Genomic DNA, 23,799 nt, shown 5'->3' with positions numbered 1-23,799 from the left:
CCCTAGTTTCACATAGACATTTAACACAACACAACTTTACATTATGCCATGCATTAGATATTTTATTATATTGTCCAAATTTGGACTTTTAATTTTTTGGACATATCTCACCTAAAGTGGGAGGAGCTGTAGTTCACCTATGGGATGTGATGACACACACAATGGCATACAATCATTCTTTGGGTAAAAAATAACCAACAGCCTCCCATGTGCAGCTAAATTCCTATGGATCAATAATTGTTGTGCAGTTACTGGTCACGTTGAACTAGTGCTCACACTCTCTTTTTATCCTATGAATATACATACATGAATAGATAGAGTATATAAACCTTGCTTTTCCTACTAAGAGATGTAATCTCTACTTGGCAAGGTACATAGAGTGGTTAAAAGTAATGGTACCATTTTACTCAAGGATAACACGTAGATTTTGTAAATTACTGTTCACTGGATCTACAGTTACTAGAATAAAAGAATCTCGTGACAATTATCTTATGTTCTGATACAAATCTCTCTTTGACTATTAGTAAAGACATTCCGCATTCAAACATAAAAATAAAATAAATAGCAGAATTAAGTTTATCATGCATGCACAACGATTTCTCCATATTTTACAAACTTTGTTCTGAATCTAATGATCCATTGGATACACTGGAAACCTGACTAACATCTGTGGTTAGAAACACCACTAAGTTTAAAGTTTTTCAGTTTTCTGGTAAACACTAAAAAGGGAAATGACATGACTGAACTAAGTGCAAAGTCTAGTCAACAGACAGTAATTACTGCAAGCACATACAGAGCAAACAACTGAAGGTAAGTTGGTGTTAAATCTTTAACAAAAAAGATTTGAGTGAATATCAATGAATAACTGCATGCAGAAGTCACCTCTTGAATGGCTGAGGTCAGGAACAGCAAAAGATTCTTTAGATGGTAGAGAAAGAAAATGAGAAAATATCTGTAGTTAGGAATCCAGTAGGTGAACTAATATGAAGTAAAAGTAACAAAAGTACAGAGTGTGCTCCCTTACTTTTGTCCATTGTAATATAGTGGGAGAGGAAGTCTGTCATCCAGTTACATTTATGTAGCCAATTAATGGGCTATTTGGGGATTACAGAAGGCAAAACTGGAATAAGGGGGACTGGAGAAATGGACTACAAGAACAGGAGAACAAAACTGTAAATGAAAACGTAGAGAGTATTTAAGTGACGGCCTTGAAGAGGCAAAACCTTGCAGCCCTTATTTAGGCAAAAGTGCCAGTAAATTCGGGGAGTCTTGATTGTAAAAGGACAGCAGGATTTGACCTGAAAATTGTCTTCTGGGTGGTTTTGTAGCATCATTTTATGTATGGGGCTATATCCATATAAGAACTCAGGAACCAAATCTTTGCCTACTGGAGTAGTATTCAGAACCCTGACTTACACGCTGCCAAGGGTTCCTGTCCTGAATGGGAGAATTATGCATCTCAAAATGATGACCCAAAACACCTGAACACTATAGCACTAGTCAAGGGGCAACACTGATGTTGGATGCGTCTTGAATCCTATCCCTTACTTGAAGTTAAGCCTCTGGCTCAGGACTTCCAGGAAGCACCTCCATCTACTCGGGGTACATTTTTAGCAGGCCTTTCACCAGTGCTACTACTAATCCACCTTTCATCTAATATCTCAGTTCCTATGGACAAGGGAGATCTGGATTGAGTTCTTTCACTGGTTAGGAGGAGTTCCAACCCACATTTCCCACCTCTTAAGAGGCTGGATTCAAGGCTATAAGGTCTGAATAGGAAAATCTTCACCCCTCCAAGCCAAGAAGTGGGACATTGTGAACTGGAGAATCTAAGATTCATGAGGTCAGACAGAGGGTTCAACAGGGAGCCTAGTGATTTGGGCGCCCAGATACCTGTGTTTTAGTCCTTGCTCCAGGACGGTTACTATACTTTATTCAATGCTTGTTTAATGTAGAATACAGAAACAACTCCAGGACTAGGGATCAGAACCAGCAACTCCCCCCCCCCCAGCATTGGGTAATTATCTTTTTTTGGCTGCTGTGATAGTCAGAGAATGCACAAGCAAATGGGTATTTCCTCATGCCTCTGAATCCTGCATTCTTTGCTGCACAGTGGAACAGCTTCAACAGAAAGGATTGAAATGATGCAAAATAGCATTTTGTGAATAGCTTATTTCTGTCGGTATGTATTAGGCACGCTCTGAGTACTTCCTGGATTGAGCCCCTCAGGGGCCTTAAGCAGAAGAGAGTTCAATTTCTGGCTCCGCTCAGGCTTAGGCCAGATAGAGGTACCAAGATGCTCAGACTGGAGTAGTACTCGACATGTGCAGAAACAGAACTCTAAAAGCCTGGGGAAGTTCAAGGTGGAAAAATGGAGGCACTTAGTGACTTTAGATGTTTAACAGCATTTTTGGATTGCTTACTGGATCTAAGCTGTTGTCCTTCTAGTAATAACTGAGTTCTGACTTTTAAGTGTAGGTTTACTACTGAAAGAATAGGGAAAATGTAAGTTTTCAGTTTGGTGAAGTTCTGGTGCAGTTCAAAACTCTCACAGGTAACGTTTCAAATACTTAAAAATATTACTTGAAATTCTGCATGATATAAATGTCAGTATTTCCATTTACATTCATTGCCATTTATATTGCCACTTATATTGATACTTGGCTACTATTCAAATCATTAGTAATACTACCCCTCTTACCTTCCACCCCCAACTGTTTCCTGCTCTCCCCCTGCCCTGCTCCCCACCATTACAATTAGAGATAATTGCCTTAAGTTCTCTGACATTTGGTGTTTGAGGTTGTTTTTCTTAAGTGGCATGTGCTGTAATCTTGTAAACCTTTGATCAGTCACTAGAAAAATACACTAGTGAAACATAACCTGTAATTAGAAAGTTTTTGCTTTAAGCCACTTGCAATTGTTTATGTGTTTAACTCTAAACACCATTCCGCACATGGTTTTAGCAGGGCAATAATTCAAAGTTGTGTCTAGACCTACAATAAACATTTTTGCATTCCTGAGGCAGCTACACTTTAAGCTTAGTTGTAATACATGCTTTGTATTTAAGGGATTTGGAATATTCACACTGGGAGATGTACACTACTTCTTGGAGGCTCTCTCAGCTCTGTGGCTGTGAAGGAGTAGATAATTTACAGGACAGGTTTCCTCTGACCACACCTCTGCCATGGCTTAATAAGGGATTGTGTGGATGAGGTTGCACTGTACTATATAACTCCACTATCCAGGCCCTACCCTGCATAGCAGAAATTCCTGGGTTTTGTAGCTAAGGAGACCTCCATAACCACAAAAAGCAACAGAATCTATTTGACCCACAGTCAATATTTTTTGCACCATCTTCCTGTATGGAGAAATCTCTTTGCCTGATTTTAAATATAACAGTGTGATATACCCACTGATATTTTTGTAACATTTTTGTGACATTTCCCTTCTGGAGATTACAATGTATAATTGAGTACTTTGTTGAAATTTGTGTTGGTACCGGCTTCAGAATGGCCCCTTTTTGTATTTGATTTTCTTTTTCGAATTTTGGTGAAAATTAGCCACACAACTGGTCCCTTGCTGTAAGGAACAACTTTCCCTTTCTAAATCAAAAGGAGGTTCTACTTCATAACATGGATGTACTAGGTATATCCCCATTACCTACTAAAAAAGGGGTTAATGTAGTGCTTGGGTTTGGTTCAGAATCAGTGTTATCATTAAATTTACAGCATCCCATGTCTCAGATATGACTCTAGTAATCTCCAAGCCATTTTCATTTCTTTAAAATATTTCTGCAAGATTATGGCATTAAGCAACTGTATGCACTGGGGCGGGTGACTGCCTCTGTCTGAGAACTGGAGCTATGCAGTGCTTACTAGTGGAGGAACTGAACCTGATGCAAAAGACGCTAAAGTCAACATAAAGTTTCTCATTGACTTCAAAGAACTTTAAAACAACCCCTCTACACTCAAGTTAGGCATGGAGCAGCACAGGTCACAGTGATCCCCCTGTTCCCTTTAATCTAGTACAGAAAATTCACTTTCGTGCTGTCCTAGATCTTTTATAATGGAAGGAAACCTGGCCCATTGCTTTTCTCTTCCCAGCTAGTCTATGCTAGACTCCTGGGGTCCTTGTGCAAGAAAATAAAAATGGGATGGTCAAGGCCTTCTTTCTGAATGCACACTGATGTAGGGAGCTAACTCTGAAAGCTTGGGCAGTTTTACTTAGCTGCCTAACATTTTAAGCTATCACATTTGGAAATTTGTCTGTGTTTCATATATCTTTATAGAGAATACACACCACACAGGAAAATATACATATGTACTACTAAAAATATAGACAATTTCTGATAAACAACATAAATGATATTACATGGTTTCAACATGCAGTATTCTGCCAAAGCAGTAAATAAATGAATAAAAACACATATATACCTTCTTTTTCCACCGAGTCAACAACAGCATTGACAAGGTGTATTACAGTCACTATGGAAGCTTGTAAAGGTATGGAAGGAGCAAATTAAAACAAACCTATAGTTAGTATCAATTTAAACAGCATATATAAAGACATTTCAATAATTTCACAGTATTTTACTTCTATAAAAAGGAGTTTGCTTACACACACACACACACACACACACACACACACACACACACACACAATATATACTAGGAATATATATATAGAATACAAAATTCTGAATTAGTTATCCCTTATAAAGGCAACTTGATACTATAACTACTTTTAAAAGCCAGAGAATTTATGCACACAAGCACAGGATTGCTTTTGTTGGGGAGGAATTTCTGAAATATACTGTCCCATCTATAGTGTATGTGCGCTACATATTCAAGAAAGATGGTTAAACGTGCTTTCCTAAGGTCAACACGGTGTAAGGTTACAGACATCAAACCAGGGTTCCCATTTCAGGATTTCAATAAATATATTACACGTTTAACAAAAAGATTGTTGGGGAATCCACTGAAATGCAACTGAAAATGCCAGTGTGAAAAATAAAAGGGAAAAACACCAAAGCTAATATAAAACAGAGGAAGTAAAAAGACCAAGACTCCACTGAGTTATGGAGAAAGTGTAAAAATGTTCACTCTCAGGCCCAACTTCTCCCTGGAATCAGATTCTTTTTCTCTTGAAACTGCCATTTTTGACCCAGAAGAAAGAACAAGAAAAATTGTACACTTGTGGTTTCTTCTGGGAGAATGGGAATTCTCCTGGTAGAAACTAAACATCTGTACATGGCCCTAAGCAGTGTCTTTACACTTGCAAGCTGTAATGAGTGGTTGTACAGATACCTGAGTTTAAAAGGTTTTAAATGTTGCAATGCCAATATTATCATATTTAAAACCAAAAAACCTGAAAAGGCTCAATACATGCTTTTTTTCCTGAGGAGCAAGGAAGGGAGATAGAGGGAAGATGCAAGAGAAAAAATATGTAGTTTCAAGGAGACGGATTCTGCACTAATATATATATATAAAATGAGCAACTTTACAGATGGCACTAGGATTTGTGTGTAGGTATCCAAGACCAGATTTGGTTTCAGGGATTCTACTGATTAAAAAAGCCTAACAGAGGCATTAAGGTACATTCTCTAGTTACTAATATAGCATAAAAGAAGCATTAATGAGAGACTAGTGATGTTTCTTTTATGACAGGTTTTCAAAGAAATCACTTCGAGTGGCAGAAGTTAATGATATACTGCCCTTTTAAAAAGGTGGGCAAGGTAAAGAAAAGCAGAAAATTGGATGACTACAGTTCTGGTGAAAACTCTTCTCAGTGAGGGTCCAAACTTGCCATTTCAAGTGTAGAACTTTTACTGAAGCCCTTGGGTATTCAGTGTATGCCTCAGGGGCAGGATGAGCTGTTAGTTTGACTACCATAATACTTTCACATGCTTCCTTGCCTGAAACAATCAATGTCTCTTTACATTTCTTAACTCTCTGCTCTATCTTTATACATTTATTTTCCTGTTAACATGATACTGAAATTCCATGTAAAGATAGGTGGAACATGGGAGAGGGGTGTGGGAAGGAAGTGGGGGACATTTTATACAACATATACTACTTTTTAAAGAATACAGACCTTGAAAAAAATATGTGAAACCTATGGGTAAAATGTTCAGAGCTAGAGAAGCAGCTCATGTGCTATTCACTTTACTTTTACCATACTACTCAACAAACATAATTTCATCTAATAAAAACAAATAATTCAACTCTAGTAAGAAGTAGAACCTACTTTGTTGCTAAGTAATTAAAGGAAGCTCAAGGTGATAGCATACACAAAGCTAAGAAGCAGGAACTGGAATAAGGAGTCAGGACTTTTGGATTTAATAACACATTGAGGAAAGATATACATTTAGGAAATGGGTCAAATAGTTTTTCTTGCCTTTGCAAAAAATGAAAATCTTCTAACATAAATGTTTTCATGTAAAAAGAAAAAAGTGTTTGTAATTTGAATTAAAATAAAATCAAGGTCCCAAATAGTGAAAAACAAAGACTGAAAATTAAGTTCACTGTATTTTTTGGCTGCCCATCCAGACAATATATTTTATTGATTTTTTTCCTTTTCAATGCATTGGCTTCATTTTGATGTAGAAATTTTGAATGTAGTACAGTCATTCCTCATCGTGGCGAACACCAAGTAATTATCACTGACTACTATAATAAAATCCATTTTGTGCACTTCCTTCATTACTAAAGTAATCAGACTTACAAGCAGTCCCTTAAACTCTGCTCTCACTCAGTACTGATCTGATCCATATGGGAGCTGAGTCCGCAGCAAGAAAAAAAAGGAAAAATAAAACTGTAACACCAAAAAGATTTACGGAAAGCTGAATGTAAAAACTAAAAGAACATTTGTGCAGAGGCTATTTTTTTTAATGGTTGGAGTCTAACATAAACCTGTAGCCAATGATTATATATGTTCAAACTGCAGAATCTTCTGTATCTAATAACAGCTTCTAACACCCAATGCTGAATGTTTATTGTTAGTATTTTGCAGTGAAATAATACTTTGCATTTCATATTGAATATTTTTGTCAGGTGAAACTATTTCATTTACATAAATCCAGGAACAAACTTATATGTAAATATATAAGTATATTAAACAACATATATTTAATACATACTATATTTCATATAATCACTTTTGATACAAGTAATTATGTATATATTATATTTATTGATAACAAGTAGGGAAGAACAAATGAACATAAGCATTTATGCCTTACATACCATTGTCATCGCACGATTCAGACTGGAAGGAACTAAGAGACTGAACTTCAGACATGCTTTCTCTAGCACTGTAAGGATGAGAGGCCTTTTCCTCCAGAGGCTTCTTTGAAAGGCAAGGATCAAGATCTACTACTTTGGCTGAAAGCAAAAAGAGTTGAAAAGTCAAATGATTAATGTACTCTGGATTGAACACTCTCTACAAAAGGCAATGCTTTCAGAAGACTCACAATATCCTTGACAAAAAAAACCAAACCAGACTGAGACGACTTCCACAGCAAATAAAATGCATCTCTCTAGACTGTTACTATCAGCGACTCATCTTGTGCCCTTAGTGTTTATGACAAAACCTAAGGGTTTGGACAGCCAGAGCAATTACACCTATCTTTAAATGTTTTGATTAAACTCTTCAAGTCTGTCTTCTCCTGCACAAATGTAAATGAAAGTAAATGATTGCAAATTTAAAGTTGTGTGTTCTGGTTTAAGATTACAGCAGTTATACTAGTAAAGAAACAGATGGAAATAAAGGATAAATCAGAACTTGCCTACTCGCCTCTTAAAATATGGCTACAAATTACATCTGTCCACAGCCTCATTGATTTAAAAAAATTACCTAGATTTAAAAAGCATCTGCAAACAGTGTTTCAGAAAAACATTTAAAAACTCTGAGTTCTGAAGCACGCAGCAACTGCTGCAGCGTCCTTAGCCTGACGAAGGGTTTTTGAACCCGAAAGTTTGCTTAATAACTATTCTCCAACCATTTGGGTTGGTCTAATAAAAGATATCAAATTCACCCAAGGAACCTTGTCTGCCTATATCCTTAGACCAACACGGCTACAACCTAAAATCCTGCAACATGGAAGATATCGAATTCAGCCGTCTGAAATGGAAACTGTACAACATGAAAAAGAAAGAAGCCAGACTCAACAGCGACATATATTTTCTAAGCCTTTGCAAGAAACACAACTTCATTCCCCGAGGACTAAACATCTACAATCCCCTGACTACTACACACAACTCCAAATATGCTGCACAGCTATGCAGCAGAACTTCAGAGAAAATTAGAAATCATCTACTTCACCTACTCTACTCCAAAAGAGACCAACTCAGGAAGGAAATCGTCATACACTACAGCAACTTAAAAGATAGAAATCCATGCATGTTCCCTGACAATATACAGCAGATACAAAGAGACTACGAAAAACTTTCTACAGCATTCATCCTACATAAAAAGAAGAAATGGGACAAATTACTCCAAGAACAAGCTCCCCAGCCACAAAACAACCATCAGAGGAACAACACCAACACCTTACGACCTTCCAACCTCAGACTTGATGAAACTGCAAGCAGCAACCAACCCACAAATATTATCAATCTCTCCACACACACGCTTACCAAAACTGAAAAATCTGTCCTTTCTAAAGGCCTAAATTTCTGTCCAGAAAAATACCCTAATAAAATACTTCAATGTGGAGAACTAGAAGAATTCTTCTGACGCCTGCGCCTCAAAGAATATTTCCACGACCACACTGAACCCACTCCCAAAGACAACTCATCCTCTGACAACATTCAAGAAAAGATCAATGCCAAAAAACCCCAAAAAACATCAGACTGGACACCTCGCAGTGGACGAAACCCTAACCTTGACCGCTACATTGACTACTTCAGGGAAAGAATGAACAATGAAATAATCAGCAACACGTGCCACCACAACAACCTCTCTCTACCAGACAAAAAGGCCATAGAATCTCTAAGATCTAACCACCAAATAGTAATAAAACCAGCAGAGAAAGGAGGAGCCATAGTCATCCTAAACCGTGAGGATTACATAAAGGAAGCCAACAGACAGCTCTCTGACACCACCTACTACAAAGAACTACAAGAAGATCCTACTCCCCTTTTCACCAAAAAACTCAACAATACCATCAAATCATTTCCACCGAGATTACAAGAAAAACTACAGACCTTGATCCCCCCACTACCTAACCCAGGGACTTTTTACATGCTCCCTAAAATCCACAAACAAGGGAACCCTGGCAGACCTATCATATCCAACCATGGGACCCTAACTGAAGAAATATCAGGTTTTGTTGAATCCATCCTAAAACCGCTTGTCACCCACAGAGGAAGTTTTGTCCAAGACACCACAGACTTGCTACGGAAACTTAAAAACACAGACCACCTTCCCAGCAACACACTCCTAGCCACCACGGACGTTACCAGCCTATACACCAACATCTCACACCAGGATGGCATCCATGCCTGCCTTACATATCTACAGGAACAAGATTACAACCCAGAATACAGACCCAAAGACATCACTGAGCTTATACACTTCACCCTCACACACAACAATTTCACTTTTAATAATCAACACTTCCTCCAGACGATGGGAACAGCTATGGGCAATAAAATGGCCCCACAGTATGCTAATCTTTTTATAAGCCACCTGGAAGAAGACTTCCTCAAGAACTGCACCATCAAACCCTTGCTGTACTTATGATATATCGATGACATCTTCATCATTTGGAGTGAGAACCAGGAATCTCTAATTGAGTTCCACCAGAAATTCAACAGTCACCATCCCTCCATCCGACTTTCTTTAGAATACTCCAGCACCAACATCCCCTTTTTAGACACAATGATCAGTATCCAGAAGGGTAAAATACAGACCACAGTATACAAGAAACCCACAGACCAACACACATATCTGCACAGAACCAGCAATCACCCGAAACACACCAAAAAAGCTGTGATATACAGCCAAGCCCTCAGATACCACCGCATCTGTACTGAAGAGAACACCCGGGATCGCCACCTCACCAATCTTAAAAAGGCTTTCACCCAGCAAGGACACTCCTCCAGAGAGGTAGATCGCACGTTTGAAAGAGCCACCTGGATACCGCGTGAAGAACTGCTACAGTACAGAAGAAAAACACCCACAAATCGCACACCGCTGGTTATGACCTATCACCCATCCCTTGAACCTATACGGAAAATCCTCAAAAAATTGCAACCCATATTAGAAAAAGACCCTATTCTTAAAAAAATCTTCCCAGAGCCACCCATCCTAGCCTTCGGACAAGCACTGAACCTCACCAACCTCATCACAAGAAGCAAACTTCCTCAACCCCAGAACACACCAAAAGGATCCAGACCGTGCCATGACAAGAAATGCAAAACCTGCCCCCACATCTCCACCACCCCCACTATTACTACACCCCACAACAGAGTCATCAGCATCCCAGGATCTTACAGCTGCACCTCCAGGAATGTAGTATACCTCATCCAATGCACCAAATGCCCTGATGGAAGATATGTAGGAGAGACCAGACAACAACTGCGCACTAGAATGAATGCACACCGGTAATCCATCAAAGACAGAAACACCCAATTACCGGTGGGGGCACATTTCTCACAGGAGGGCCACTCTCTCTCCAATCTCTCAGTCCTGATCCTCAAGGGAAATTTACACAACACATCCCAGAGACGAGCCTATGAGCTCCATTTCATCAACCTGCTGGATACTAGAGATCAGGGACTAAACATAGACCTTGGATTTTTGATACATTACAATCTGCCTGGCAACTGACTCCCCAGCCCAGCCCAGCCCAGCCCAGCCCCTGGCTTGTTTACTTTTCATTCCATCCAGGAAGAGCACGCAGCAACTGCTGCAGCGTCCTTAGCCTGACGAAGGGTTTTTGAACCCAAAAGCTTGCTTAATAACTATTCTCCAACCATTTGGGTTGGTCTAATAAAAGATATCAAATTCACCCAAGGAACCTTGTCTGCCTATATCCTTAGACCAACACGGCTACAACCTAAACCCCTGCATTGTACTACAAAGACATTTTAACAAAAGAAGTTTGCTTACTGTCATAGTCAAAATCCCAGCTAGGCTTCTGTATTGAATCACTGTCTGAAGGAGAGTTAGATGGAGGTGGAGGAGGTAAATTTGGGGCTACACTACAAACAGCCACAGCCTTTCGGTGTCCATGTACAGCATCTGGGTTAAAAGTACTAAATTCTGGATGCTCTGGAATTGCAGACCCCTCAAAGGAATTCCTGTCCAGATTGTTCCTGGAGTCACTTGGAATGCTTGGAGTATAAGAAATGGGACGAACAGGAACTTGGGGTGGGATGTCAGAATAAATGTTCTTATTCAATTTTGAATCAAAATACGGTCTTTGCAAGAAAGGTGTTGTTGTTGCCAAATGTTTATCTTCAGGTTCTGGCTGGTGTTTCTTCTTCCTGCTGATCACTTTGCGACAGATAACAAAAATCCCAACTAATAAGAAGATTACTGTTATGAAAACAATAATTCCAATTACTTCTGCTAAACTAATGTTCCAAGATGTTGAAATATATTTATTAAGAACAGTCTCTGCACAATGTTTTCCTCCATATCCATGGCTACAGTTGCAACTATATGAGCCATATGTGTTCTCACAATGGGCACCATGAAGACATGGATTTTCTATGCATTCATCAACATCAGCCAGGCACCTGTCAGGAACAAAGCAGAGAAATTATAGTGAATATTGATGTAATTAATAGCCAAATATGTGAGTATTTGACTACTTAGGAATTACAGATTTCTTTTTGTTTTTCTTAAAATACAGTGTTTACATTCTGGTGTGCAATATGCTATTTAAGTGTACTGTTATCTTGTACAATTGAGAATTGGAACAGCTATATATTTATTGCATTTCTTTTTTCCCTATCATAAAAATATGTTAATCTTTCAAATACTAGTGCTCCCCATCTACCAGCTACATTAAGAAGGATATTTATCAATAACTATTAACCCAATATCTAGTGGGCCAAACGTAAGTGTGTATTTAAAGACATCTAGCTAATTCTTTCTGACAACAAAGCATTTCAAAGATGAACTGGTCAAAAATTCTAATTTTCAACTTATGCCATCACCACTGTTATGTGAATTGCTTTGCTGGTATTTGAACTAGATAATAAGACCACAAAGACCACAGCCTGTAAAGGCACGCACATATGTGAATCCTGTTGCAGTAGCTAAATCTTCTGTTGTAACCTTCACGATTCCTTATGTGCATGCACACTGCTGAACAAGTTATCGTTCCAATCATTTTGTGACTCAATGCAAACAATTTTTTACAGCCCTTGTTTGCCTCCTTTATTCATGCTGAGGTGCATACTACTTTGCAAACAGCAGAAACAGAGAGGTCTTAGGTGAATGGAGTAGGGAAGTTATAATACTTTTCTTACGAAGCCACTGCTTAATTATGTTTTGAGCAATTGGGTCAGAAGCAAATGAAAAACAAGAGGAATAAGGGAAAATGGCAGGAGCTTACTGAGGCTGCATACAGATTATACCCCAGGGCACTATATGCAAACATTCAAAATTATGTGCAGAAAAACTCAAAATCATGCAAAGAAAATAAAAGATTTTTTTTACAAATTAAACAAATGTACACTATTTTAATCTTCTTTAGAAATATTTGCAGGTACTTTGTATGGTCAGGGTGGGTATAGGAGTATGTGTGGTTTGTGTGTGTGCGGGGTGGATACAGGAGTATGTGGGGTTTGTGGGAAGGTGTGGGTGGGTGTGTTGGGTTTGTGGGTGGGGTTATAAAGGGTTGTGGGTATGTGTGGGGTTTTGGGGGGAGGTTGTGAAGGGGGGTGGCTGTGTGTGTGTGAGAGAGAGTGGGGGCGGGTTGTACGTGGGTCTGGGCCCCCACTGCTATACATCCCCTCCCCCATGGTGCACAGCCTCCGCCACTGGCGACTTAGAGGCAGCAGGCCCTCAGGGCACTCATGGCCGTGGCAGGCAGCCCCCCTCCATGGCACACACCTCTGGCTGAATCTTAGGGCATGGATTTGGTCTGGATTGCTGGTGCGTACCTTTAAACCAGATTGGGTTGGCTCCATGACCACACATGAGGCTTGCAGCACTGCAGGTGGGAACCATGTGCCATCAGGCTGGTTGGGCTCTTGCTTGCCTCCACATGTGGCTTCCTGCTGGAGTGCTGGAAGTCCCATGTAGAGGCATGGAGCTGGCTGGCCCGATGATTCATGGCTTCCGGTCCACATGCCATCGGGCCAGGCAGGCTCTGTGACTCCACATGCGGCTTCCTACTGGAGTTGTGGAAGCCGCATGTAGAGGCACTGAGCTGGCTGGTTGGCCTGGCCCGGCCCAACAGCGTGGTCCATACCTACCCACAAACCCCATGCCTACCCTCACTCCTGCAGGCAAAAGCTACCTTTCCCACTTACCCAGCTGTCCAGTTGCACAGCTCTGTGCCTCCACATCATGGAAGTGGTGGCACAGAGCCCACTGTAGTTAAATTATACAAAATTATGCAATTATGCATGGTCATACCTTTTAAGTACAAAATTTCATAGGCAAGTAATTGCATAATTTCCCAGGGTATAACAGAAATTCATTTCTATTAGAAGAAATTTCTTCCAGTGGAGAGATTGCCCGGAAGGTGGACTATACAAATATTCCTTCAGCCCCATGGCTGGAAAACTTCATAGGCAAGCTCTCCATCCGGGGGTACTAGAAGGCTGCTCCCTGGGCCACCTATAAATTGGGGAACCCATTAATTGATAGCCTGCCCTTTCCGCTGCCTAGGAAGGAGGCAGGCTGTAAGACAGCCCAGGGACAGTTCCAGCCCCAGAAGAATGCCCCACTCATCCTGCCAGTTACCTGAGTGACAGAAGGTGGGACATTCTTCCATGGTGGGAGCCCTCCTGACTCTTCCCTGCAGGAGAATAGTCCTGCTTTTTGTGCTTCTCCAGGCTAACCAGTTGAGGACTGGGAGAAGGGAACACTCAGCCACTGCAGCAAGGTTATGGGAGTCTTTCCACAGGGTCATGGCAGCCTGCCTTGATCAACACTGCCCTGGGCTGACTTAGAATTGTGGGGGGGCAAGGAGGGAACATTTTACAGTGGTGGCACAGCTTTTGAGCCCAGCCACTGCACACAGCACCCCGCTTTGCTTTACTCTGCTCCAGGTGAGGTAGGCAGTGCAGGCAGCAAGGGGAAGCTACACTTGCTGGAAGCCAAGCGAGCAGGGCCTTTTCCCAAACTCTGCTCCCAGCACATCCAGCTTTTAAACCAACATCCCACCATCCATCTGAGCAGCGGGGGAGCAAGAGGAAACTGAAGGGGCTAGGAGCCAGGCTGTGGAAAGCCTCTGTGTGGCCAGCTCCCAGCCCCTCTGGTTTCTTCTTGCTGCCCTGCTACCCAACAGTGGCAGGATGGCAATTTATAAGCTGGCATCTGGGAGTGGGGCTCAGGTGTGCTCCCCACCACTCAGCTGGGAAGTGGGGCAGCTAAGAGGAGCCGTGGAAGCCAGCAAATGCCCCTACCTTTCTCTGAAGTCAGGCATTGCCCAGTTTGGGGAAGAAGCAGGGAGCAGTGGTCACTATTCCCTTCACCTCCCAGGCTACAGGAAGGTGGGAAGAGTTGCTTCCTAAGCTGTCATACCTCCAGAACAGTTAAGCTGGGGGAAAGTGTGCAGATGTTCAGTCTCCCAGAAGACACTCTCCTGGAAGCAATTTTTATACTGATCCCAGGTTATTTTTACTTCAAGATAAAAAGCCAAATGTCTGCACATTTTTGGCTTCTACCAGGCAAGCAGAGATTCTCCTAGTAGAAACTCAACATCTGTGCATAGCCTACTATAAAGAAAAAAAAGTCTCATGGCATTTTCAGTTTTCCATTAGGCATTAATTGATTAAAACCAGATCAGACAAAAATGCCTTTTTGGTTCCTGATGAAAAAATGATAGTGATTCTTTATTTATGAACAAAGTTAAATACTAAAATACCAAAGCATCTTTCCTCTTCCTGATATTTAGAGGAATTCATTCCCTCCCAGCTGAAAAGGTAAAGAGAATCTTTAAAAACTCAATTTTCTTGTAGGACACTACATCAAAGTTCCCATGATACTGGAAGGGACAAAGCTTCCAAACCACTGCTTGGCATTGTGATATGCTACTGTGATAGCTCAGAAGGTTTAATATTCTGACTCAGTATTTACTGTGAACAAATCTAGATACCCAAGGTGTACCTTAATAAGATATAACAAATGTGTACCTGGGTAAGTGCCTATTTTGGAATTATTAAGAGTGGAAACTACTCAGAAGAATTAATCTGACAGTATCTTGATGCAAAATTTCAGCTTTTGTTGTTGCAAAATGCTAAGTCAAATATAGAAAGTTGCCCACCTCTCTCCACGAAACCCAGTCTCACACTCACAAACTGGTCCATCCAAACTATCGATACACTTGCCACTGTTTTTGCAAGGATTGTCTTTGCAATATGGACCCAATTGACATCTGAAAGGAAAATATAAATATATTTAACTATTTTTCTTTCCCATAAATTGCACAAAAAAGTCTTTATCCTGTATAGTTGTGAGTGCCATCAACCTCAACTGACATCATCTGATACAAGAGTGTTTAAGCCCACAGAGAAGCAGGCCCTAAATGACATAGGTATATAGAGAATCCATTTACTTAGGAGTTTCCTGGACAGTAGGACTGCAACAGCAAAAAAATATATATTGATATAATCAGCATAGCCAATTAATGTTAATAATCTATATAATAATTAATGATGAAGGCATACCTTTGACCAGTGTACTGTCCTCTGCATTGGCAAACAAAATCATCACTGACAGGAATGCAAGAACCACCATAAAGACAAGGATTGGAGGCACATGGGTTGATGCTTACATCACAGTGGGTTCCCATAAACATAGGGCCACACTTGCAAAAATAACCTGAAATCAACCACACACAGAATGAAAAAAATGTGTCTGTCAACTTCAAAACATCTTTCAAAATATTTCTCAAGTTTTAATCACACAGAAACAAGAAAAAAATAATACCATACTAGAGATTGTCAGAACATTTTGTTCAACATGAAATATTCTGTTGAGAAGAGCACTAGCCTAGGATTAGAGCTCTAGCCTGGGATGTTGCTCAACCCAGATCAGGCCTCAATTCTGAGCAATTTGAAATGAAAAAATGAGGTTTTGAATCAGGCAAAGCAGTTTCTTGACCCTGTATCACTGATATGCTAAACCAGTGTCCTAGCCATCCCAGAGAGGCACCCTGTTAACCCAGTCATGGCACTTCCTTTCATTACCCTAAAGAAAATGTTTTAAAAACTTCTGCTGGTGCCTGTCTTGTTTAAGTCAGGGGACTAGAAAAGCAGTAGAAGAATGAGCAAAGCTTACCTCCATTGGTCAGTGGATTACAGATGCCTCCATTCTGGCATGGACTGCTTGAACAACCTTCTATAGCAACCAGTAAACAGCCAGGAGAAACATCTACAGATTCTTCCATATGTGCATAATTTCGTGGGTTGCTGTTTAGTGGTAGTTCCTGTCCATTAAGTACAATGGAATCCATACATCCTCTGAAGCCATTGCTAACCTGTGGACTTCTGCCATGTCTTGTACCTTGTTGACGAATATGACCACCAAAAAATACATGGTTGTCTAAATTTAGTGTTCGAAGAGTTCCAGGAGCAGTGCCAGATGCAGTATGTACCCTGTCCAGAACCAACCGGGCATAGTTTCCATCTACTTCAAGAGATACTGAATGCCACTGGCCATCATTAATCTGGATGCTCTGAACAGAGACAATACCAGGGCCACTGCCACAGTCAAATTTATACTGGAGCCTCCCGTGGTTGATCTAGGTAGGAAAAATAAAAACCAGAAACAAACGAGAAAAGGTCACATTATACTTCACTGTGTTTTGTTACAGTGAAAATCAAGTAGCACTGACATCTTAAGTAAATATGCTTAACATTTATGCCAGTGAGTTTTCCATTTATGTTAAGAAAACGACAAAGCATTATTAGTTGTTTGTTACGTTAAAGAAATGACAAAGCATTTTCAGATGCTGTTCATGGGAGTGGTTTATTGATGTTATATTTCAAACACTCTGCTGCTGCTGATGATTCACTGCGCATATGGCTCTTTGTTTGGCTTAATTGAAATGTGTGCTTTACTTTGTCTTTATTTTTCTCCTGGTGAAGGAAGTGACAGATTGTTAAAAGATTAATTAGTGAGCCTTTGAAGATCTGGGCTTCCCTCTTCAGTGTTCCCATTTGGGTGTTTAATTTTTAAGATTTTTTTTTCAGTATAATTTCTGAACACAGGCAGGGCCTTATTTTATGGCTGATAATCTTAGACAAATATCCTTAGAAGCCATCAGCTGTAAAAAAGACCAGATGATCAATTTTTATTAAAGAAAAGGAGTTATTGCATATTAGGAAACAAACAAACAAACAACTTTTAACAAATGTTTGCTCTCTTTTGGGTACATAATGATAGGCTTCTTACTTTGAAAGCAATTCTTAGCTATAAGAATTCTACAGAGATAGAAATGATATACCTTACAGCCTAGCAAGAAAAGTATCCTTTAATTTGGCTGATCTGAAAGCAAATATGAAACAGAGCTTTGCAATGGCAGACTGTACTATACCTCTAAGATACTATAGTCTGTTCCTCGGGCATACATGACAACTGCATGGATCGAATATGTTCTAAGTCTCATTGTGAGCTTCATTTCCTCTTTGTTTTCATTTTCCATGAGACGATATTTTACATAGCTGCTTCCAGTAAATGTCACCGATGAACCAACTAATATGTAAAAAGAAAGAAAACAAGCGAATGAGTTACCACAGGATTAAAACCAACATTTGTGTTGAAAGTACTACACTCTTCTCCAAAGAGTTTCAAAGTTAAATCTCACCAGGACATTGGCCAGGATTGCTACCATGGCAAACACAGCTGTACTTTCCTTCTGTAGGATCTGGCACACATTCAGAACCTTCAGGGCACGGGTTTCCTTCACACATACTATTTGCTAGAGGACATCTCCCATCTGTAAAACAAAATAAGCGTTTTAATGGTGCTCTCTACCAGGCTACCATTGGGCAACCAGAAGTTCGGGGAAGTGGCCAAGGGGAGTGCACTCCCACAGAATCTGGGGCCCTTGGGCTCATGTAGACATGGTGATTGACAGCAGGAGTGAGAGTGAGGGCTGATACAGCCCTCATGGCTGGCCATGCAGCAGCTTTGCCCATTGCCACTGCTGTGCCTGACTTATGCCCACCTGTGATGTAGCTGGAACCACATGCCCTGGCTGTACTGTTTTAGAAAACAATATTGCATTATTTCTTAAAGATCCACTGGCCAATCAACACAATCAGTACAATGAAGGCTCTAGGCCCATGTTTTGTTTGTATTACTCACTAGCTGAAGGCCACGTTCATAGCACAGTATGGATGCTACATGAGTAACAATCTAAGCAACATCCAGGAGATACAAAGCTAGTGCAAAGCACCCACCTATGTTAAAGTGGGGGCAACTACCACTGCCTTATAATGGCCTGCAAAATAGGATGTTCCTTTTCATAAAATGAATGAGAATAACAATAATGATAATAAATCCTCCTAGGGGCTTTACTGGGTAAGCTGTCAAAAAATGGTTAGTTTAAGTAAGATCTACTCCCAATACACTTTCCCTTTACTTCTTTATTTTGAATTAAATGGTGCAATAGTTCTAACAGTGGCTACAGTATATTTTAATGTTCTATGTTCTATTCCATTCTTTTGTGGGAAGCCATAGTCTTTATCTTCAGGGTAACACCTTTTCCTTACCTTGGCAAAGACAAACTGCTGCTCTGTGGTGACGTGGAGTGACAAAACTCAGCCTAGCTGTGCTGTGGGTTGACATGACATTTTCATCCACTGTGACTTTTTCTTCACAAAATTTCAAAGGACAATCGCGGCCCGCACAAAGTTTGTGGAAAACTTCAAGTATTCGGACTCCTAAAATCTCCTCAAGGTCAGCTACAGAGGAGTTTATTTTGTGGAGTAGACTTTTAGTTTGGTGCAGGGAATTACTAGATTTCTCAACATGCAACAGTACATTAAGGCTTGAAGGAGGATCAGAGGGTTGGAGACTAATGATTTGTATGTCATTTCTTCTCACACCCAAGATGTTTCTTAAAGCTCTCTGAAAATTGCGCCAGTAGTCACCAATAAATTCTTCAGGAGCAAGATTTGCAAAGTGTATGGCAATGCTGTGGTTTAGTAATTCTTGTGTTATTTGTCTGATATGCACTGTAATGTCAGCTGCAGTAGTAAATTTTCCATCTGTAACGGTGACATTCAGGAGGTACTGTCCTACATCTAACCTTTTATGGGCTATCAGCTTCCCACCAGTGCTAGACACAGAGAACAGGGATTCCATCTTGGGATCCAGACTATATGTTAAAGTGTCATAAACATCCTGATCAGTTGCATGGATTTTCCCAATGACACCACCTGAATATTCTTCCCCAAAAGTTGTAATAAAGATTTCTAATGGCAGTATTGCTGGGGGATAGATGCTTTCCTCAATAACTCTGATGTCAATGTAAGCCAAAGATGAGAGTTGTGGTTTTCCATTATCTGCCACCTAATGGAAAATAAAGATATAATGAGTTTATGCTTTATCAAACTGGCTTCCAAGACAAATATTTGTACTGTATATACTAATATATCCTTTAAAAATGCTACATGCACACACATACTTCCTATAAAACGTATACTTGAGGAAAAGCTCTCACAAAAATATGGATCTTGAAAGAAAACCTAAAAGTGAGAACATAAATGGTTCATATAAAAAAAAAGAAGAGATATTTCACTTATCTGTGAATTAGTGGATCTTTTGCACATCAGCCCAAATCTGCAACATTACCTTTCAAAATTGCTATCTATCATCATTTGTTAAGACTGAGAGAAAAAGTAACAATGTGAGGTTTGAAAGATTCTATTGTGTAACAGCAGCACTTACAGTTTCTAAGCAATAATATAATAGAAAAAAGGAAAATATTTGACGCTTCATCTCCAAATATTTAATGGATATGTTGGTTTTAACACCTACTGCATTTCTTTGCATTTCTAACTGATTAACTAACAAATAAGAAATGCACAGTTGCTTATTTCAAACAGCAGATGGTGCCTGAAGTATTTTTTTTTTTTTGTATTTCAAACCTGGGGAACAGTTTATAAAGTCAAAATGACTTGCACACTATCATTTATATTTCACTGTAGTAATTGGGAAATATTCCATTAAAATATCTAAATGTGATACACCAAAAGTTACATCAAAAGGAAACTGGTACATGTACAACACTGCGCTTACTAATGTTGTCTTTCACGACTGTGGTCACGAAGAAAAAAATCATCCTGTGATGGTATTTACTTCAAACAATTATACTAATTATCACTGACAGAATCAGACCGTCTAGAGTCAAAAAATTCAAAGCTTTTTTAAACAAGATGTCTCCACCCCCATCCATTCTGGCATAAGGACACAAAACTGATGCAAAGAAAAGAGAACTAGAGTAGAAAAATGAGATAATATCCTCTCTTGTTCTTCCATTTAATCTTTTGTTCTCAATTCTTCTTTCTCCTGCCTAAGGAAAACTCATTTACAGCAAATGAAAGTGAGCAGTGCAATACAAACAGGAAAGTAAAGACTTACAAATATAATGTTGTTATGTCTACAAATAAACAGTGCTCTTGATATAGAGGAAAGATATTTTAGATATATAAAGGAAAATTATTTTATGTTTACATACAAAGTTAAACCTGTAGAAAAAACTGAGGATAAGAACAGAAAATTTTACCTTGCCAAATAGGGGCAGGGTAGGGGACAGGACTTCTGAAATTTTTTAACATGTATTTACCATTTTAACATTTGCAGAAGGAATTTAGGAAAGAGGCATGTGAGGAAATCTCAACTCTAGTTACCCAAATGTAAAAATAAGGATAAGGGGCAATGTGTTTATTCCAGCAGATAAGAAGAGTTAAACAATGAACAAATGGGCAAGCAGGAAAGAAAGGCAAGATGTAGGAATTAATGAAAATTGGTATATTTAAAGTTATGTTTGAAAAGGATTTTTGTGGTACTTTGAACTATCGATCCAGGAAAGCTGCATGAAGACTGCTTGACTCATTGCTGGAGATTTCATACAGTAATACTGTGAGATCTGTTAATTGATATCTATTACTTCCCTTTAAAAAAAAGAATAAAGAAAATGTAATCGAGTGCAATGGACATCTTATAAGCTATTGGGGAAAAAATTCTGCTTATTTTTTATTGAGAGAGAGAAAATTAAATTTAAGAAAAGGTCAAAAGGCAAGGAATTGCTGGTGAAACTTTTAAAAATAGGCCTGTAACATGGATGGAGAAAGCCTGGTCTCAAAAATCCGTTCAGAAACTCAGATGGAGGTGAAGGCAAAAATCTATGCCAGTGAAGGGCAACAAAGATACAAGAAATCAGGAGTCTAGTCATAACCATTAACAAGTGGCTAGCATCAGAGGGAAAGTGAAGAAACTGGTTGATCGGCTAAACTAGCTCCTGAGGTTCGCAAGGATCATTGAAGAGTTTGTCAGACAGAGTAAAATAGTAGATTTTAATTTTTCAGGGCTTAAATCATTTGCTCAGGTCTTATGTTACATGTTGCATGCACTTTTCATGTTATGAAAAGCAGCAGTGTGGAAGTGCTATGTTCACTGTCAAGATGTTTCTATATATGTACATCCATGGTAACACCTTTATAGTTAGGCAATTTACAGCACTGGCATAAAAAAGCTAACAAAAACACTACACTGAAAACAAGATTTCTTGTAACTTAAATGTTTAAGTAAAGAGACAAAAGGAATCAGAACTTGTGGTAGAGGTGATATCTTTTATTAGACCAACTAGATGTTTACAAAAAATGTCTTTAAGTATGGAGACAGAAATTTGCCTAGATGCTGGACAGGTGCTTCTAAACAACACAGAGCAAACGATGAGACAAAGTGAATATACCAAAACCGACAGATTTCAGATGCCGTAATGGAATGTAGATACTGTGATCTAAGGAAGTTGAGGCAATTTTATGAAGGTCATGTGTGATCTGGGCAGTGAAGTTAAAGCATGTTTGGTAAGACTTTCCTGTACAAACAGACTGTTCTAACTTAGAGGGAGCTATGCAGAAAAACAACCAGCAAAGGACAGCAATAGTCAGAGATAAGCAAACTGCCAACAAAAGAGGGTAAAGTGACAAATCGCAGGACAATAACGCTTCCAGAATTCAGACTTGGGGTGTTTTGCCAGGGTAGGAACTGATACATAAAAGTACTCTAAACAGTGCACAAGCTCTTTCTGGATGGTAAGTGGTTCAATTTTCAAGAGGTCAGACTGACAGAATAATCTGAAGTTGCTATTTTCTGCAGACCCAGGAAACAGTAAGCTTTAGAGAAAGGCAGGTAAAAAAAGAAGAAACTAGTCTTTACATAAGATTTCTGAAATACCTGTGTTTTAAATAATTTAAATAATACTTTAGTTTAAGAAGGCTGTTTGGTTGCAGAATGCCACTATCATAACTCAAACAGGGAACACACTACATGTATCAAACCCAAGTCTGGTTTGCTGACGTAATCATGGTTTGTCACAGTAGGCAGAAGGCCAGCATCCAGTCTGACAGTGGAGGAAACATCTGAATCCATGTTAGGGAATAAGTCCTGAGAGAAGGTCCACTCAAAAACCTAAGAGAGGCCACAAGTGCATTTAGCTTATTATCTGTGAGAGATACTAAAGCTTAGATCAGGGAGCCTCAACCAGGGTGCCACAAGCTCCCTTTAACAATGCTGTGGCACCTAGCCCCTGTGGGAGGAGGTAAGCACTAGGCCTGTGCGACTAGGGAAGTATTCGATTTGGATTCGGATTCATCCGATTCGGAGGACAGTGATTCGATGATTTGAATCGCTGTCCCCATTTGATTCGACCAAATCAGAATCAGAGATTTGACGCTGATTCGGAGATTCAGATTGGCTGGGGAAAGGCAGGCACATCTGGGCGACTACAGGTTCTCCTGTGGCTCCTCTAGCTGTGCCCGCCTCTTCTCGGGTGGGGGGAGCCACAGGAGAAACCCCCATGGCTGCCCTGCCCGGCCCCAGCCTCCTGGCACTTAGGGAAAAAAAAAAGCCCTGCACTCACCGGCTCTGGCAGTGGGGATCAGGGGTCATTGGCAGAGCTCCCCACGCAGCGCGGGGCAGTGGGGCTCAGCCCCCCTGTGTGGCAGCTGACCTATGGCACGGATGCAGTGTGGCTCGGCAGGGCACTGCATGCTGTCTGGCAGTTCCACCTGGGGAGCCCGGCACCACTCAGCCCCAGCGGCCCCAGCTCCCAGACACCATGTAGCGCCCTGACCAGCCATGCTGCACCCACGCCATAGGGCAGCTGCCGCGTGGGTGCCAGGTGAGGAGGGGAAGAATGGGGCGACATGATCCTCACTGCCCTGCATTGTGTGTGTGTGTGTGGGGGGGGGGGGGGGGGAGGCTCTGCCATGAGCCCTGATGGCCACTGCCAGAGCTATGAGTGCGGGGCTTTTTTTTTGAAGTGCCGGGTGGGGGATGGGGCCGGGCAGGGCAGCCATCGGGGCTTCTCCCGTGGTTCCCTCCACCCAGGGAGAGGCAGGAACAGCTGGAGGAGCCACGGGAGAACCTGCAGCT

The 23,799-nt window shown here is 40.4% G+C and overlaps 1 protein-coding gene across 7 annotated transcripts in view; it reads right to left on the bottom strand.

Annotated features, from left to right (window-relative positions):
* FAT1 (FAT atypical cadherin 1) overlaps positions 1-23,799 on the bottom strand; it is a 170,497-nt gene that overhangs the window by 1,619 nt on the left and 145,079 nt on the right. For 2 of the 7 annotated variants that reach the window (XM_014594874.3, XM_019481312.2), the window contains exons 19-28: positions 18,909-19,710; positions 17,999-18,130; positions 17,729-17,886; positions 16,471-16,933; positions 15,858-16,011; positions 15,455-15,565; positions 11,116-11,747; positions 7,245-7,382; positions 4,434-4,493; positions 883-918 (exon numbers count right to left, since the gene is read on the bottom strand). In XM_014594874.3, coding sequence (XP_014450360.1) covers positions 883-918; positions 4,434-4,493; positions 7,245-7,382; positions 11,116-11,747; positions 15,455-15,565; positions 15,858-16,011; positions 16,471-16,933; positions 17,729-17,886; positions 17,999-18,130; positions 18,909-19,710 — 2,686 coding nt within the window. Of the gene's footprint in view, positions 1-111; positions 224-882; positions 919-4,433; positions 4,494-7,244; positions 7,383-11,115; positions 11,748-15,454; positions 15,566-15,857; positions 16,012-16,470; positions 16,934-17,728; positions 17,887-17,998; positions 18,131-18,908; positions 19,711-23,799 lie in introns of all 7 variants that reach the window. The other 5 variants (XR_002088267.2, XR_002088268.2, XR_002088269.2 and 2 more) reach the window with 5 other exon arrangements.

This window comes from Alligator mississippiensis, chromosome 2, assembly GCF_030867095.1.
Source record: "Alligator mississippiensis isolate rAllMis1 chromosome 2, rAllMis1, whole genome shotgun sequence".
Classification (NCBI taxonomy): domain Eukaryota; kingdom Metazoa; phylum Chordata; order Crocodylia; family Alligatoridae; genus Alligator; species Alligator mississippiensis.
The sequence above is the reverse complement of the archived record's forward strand: the minus strand, read 5'-3'. Positions and strand labels throughout refer to the sequence as shown.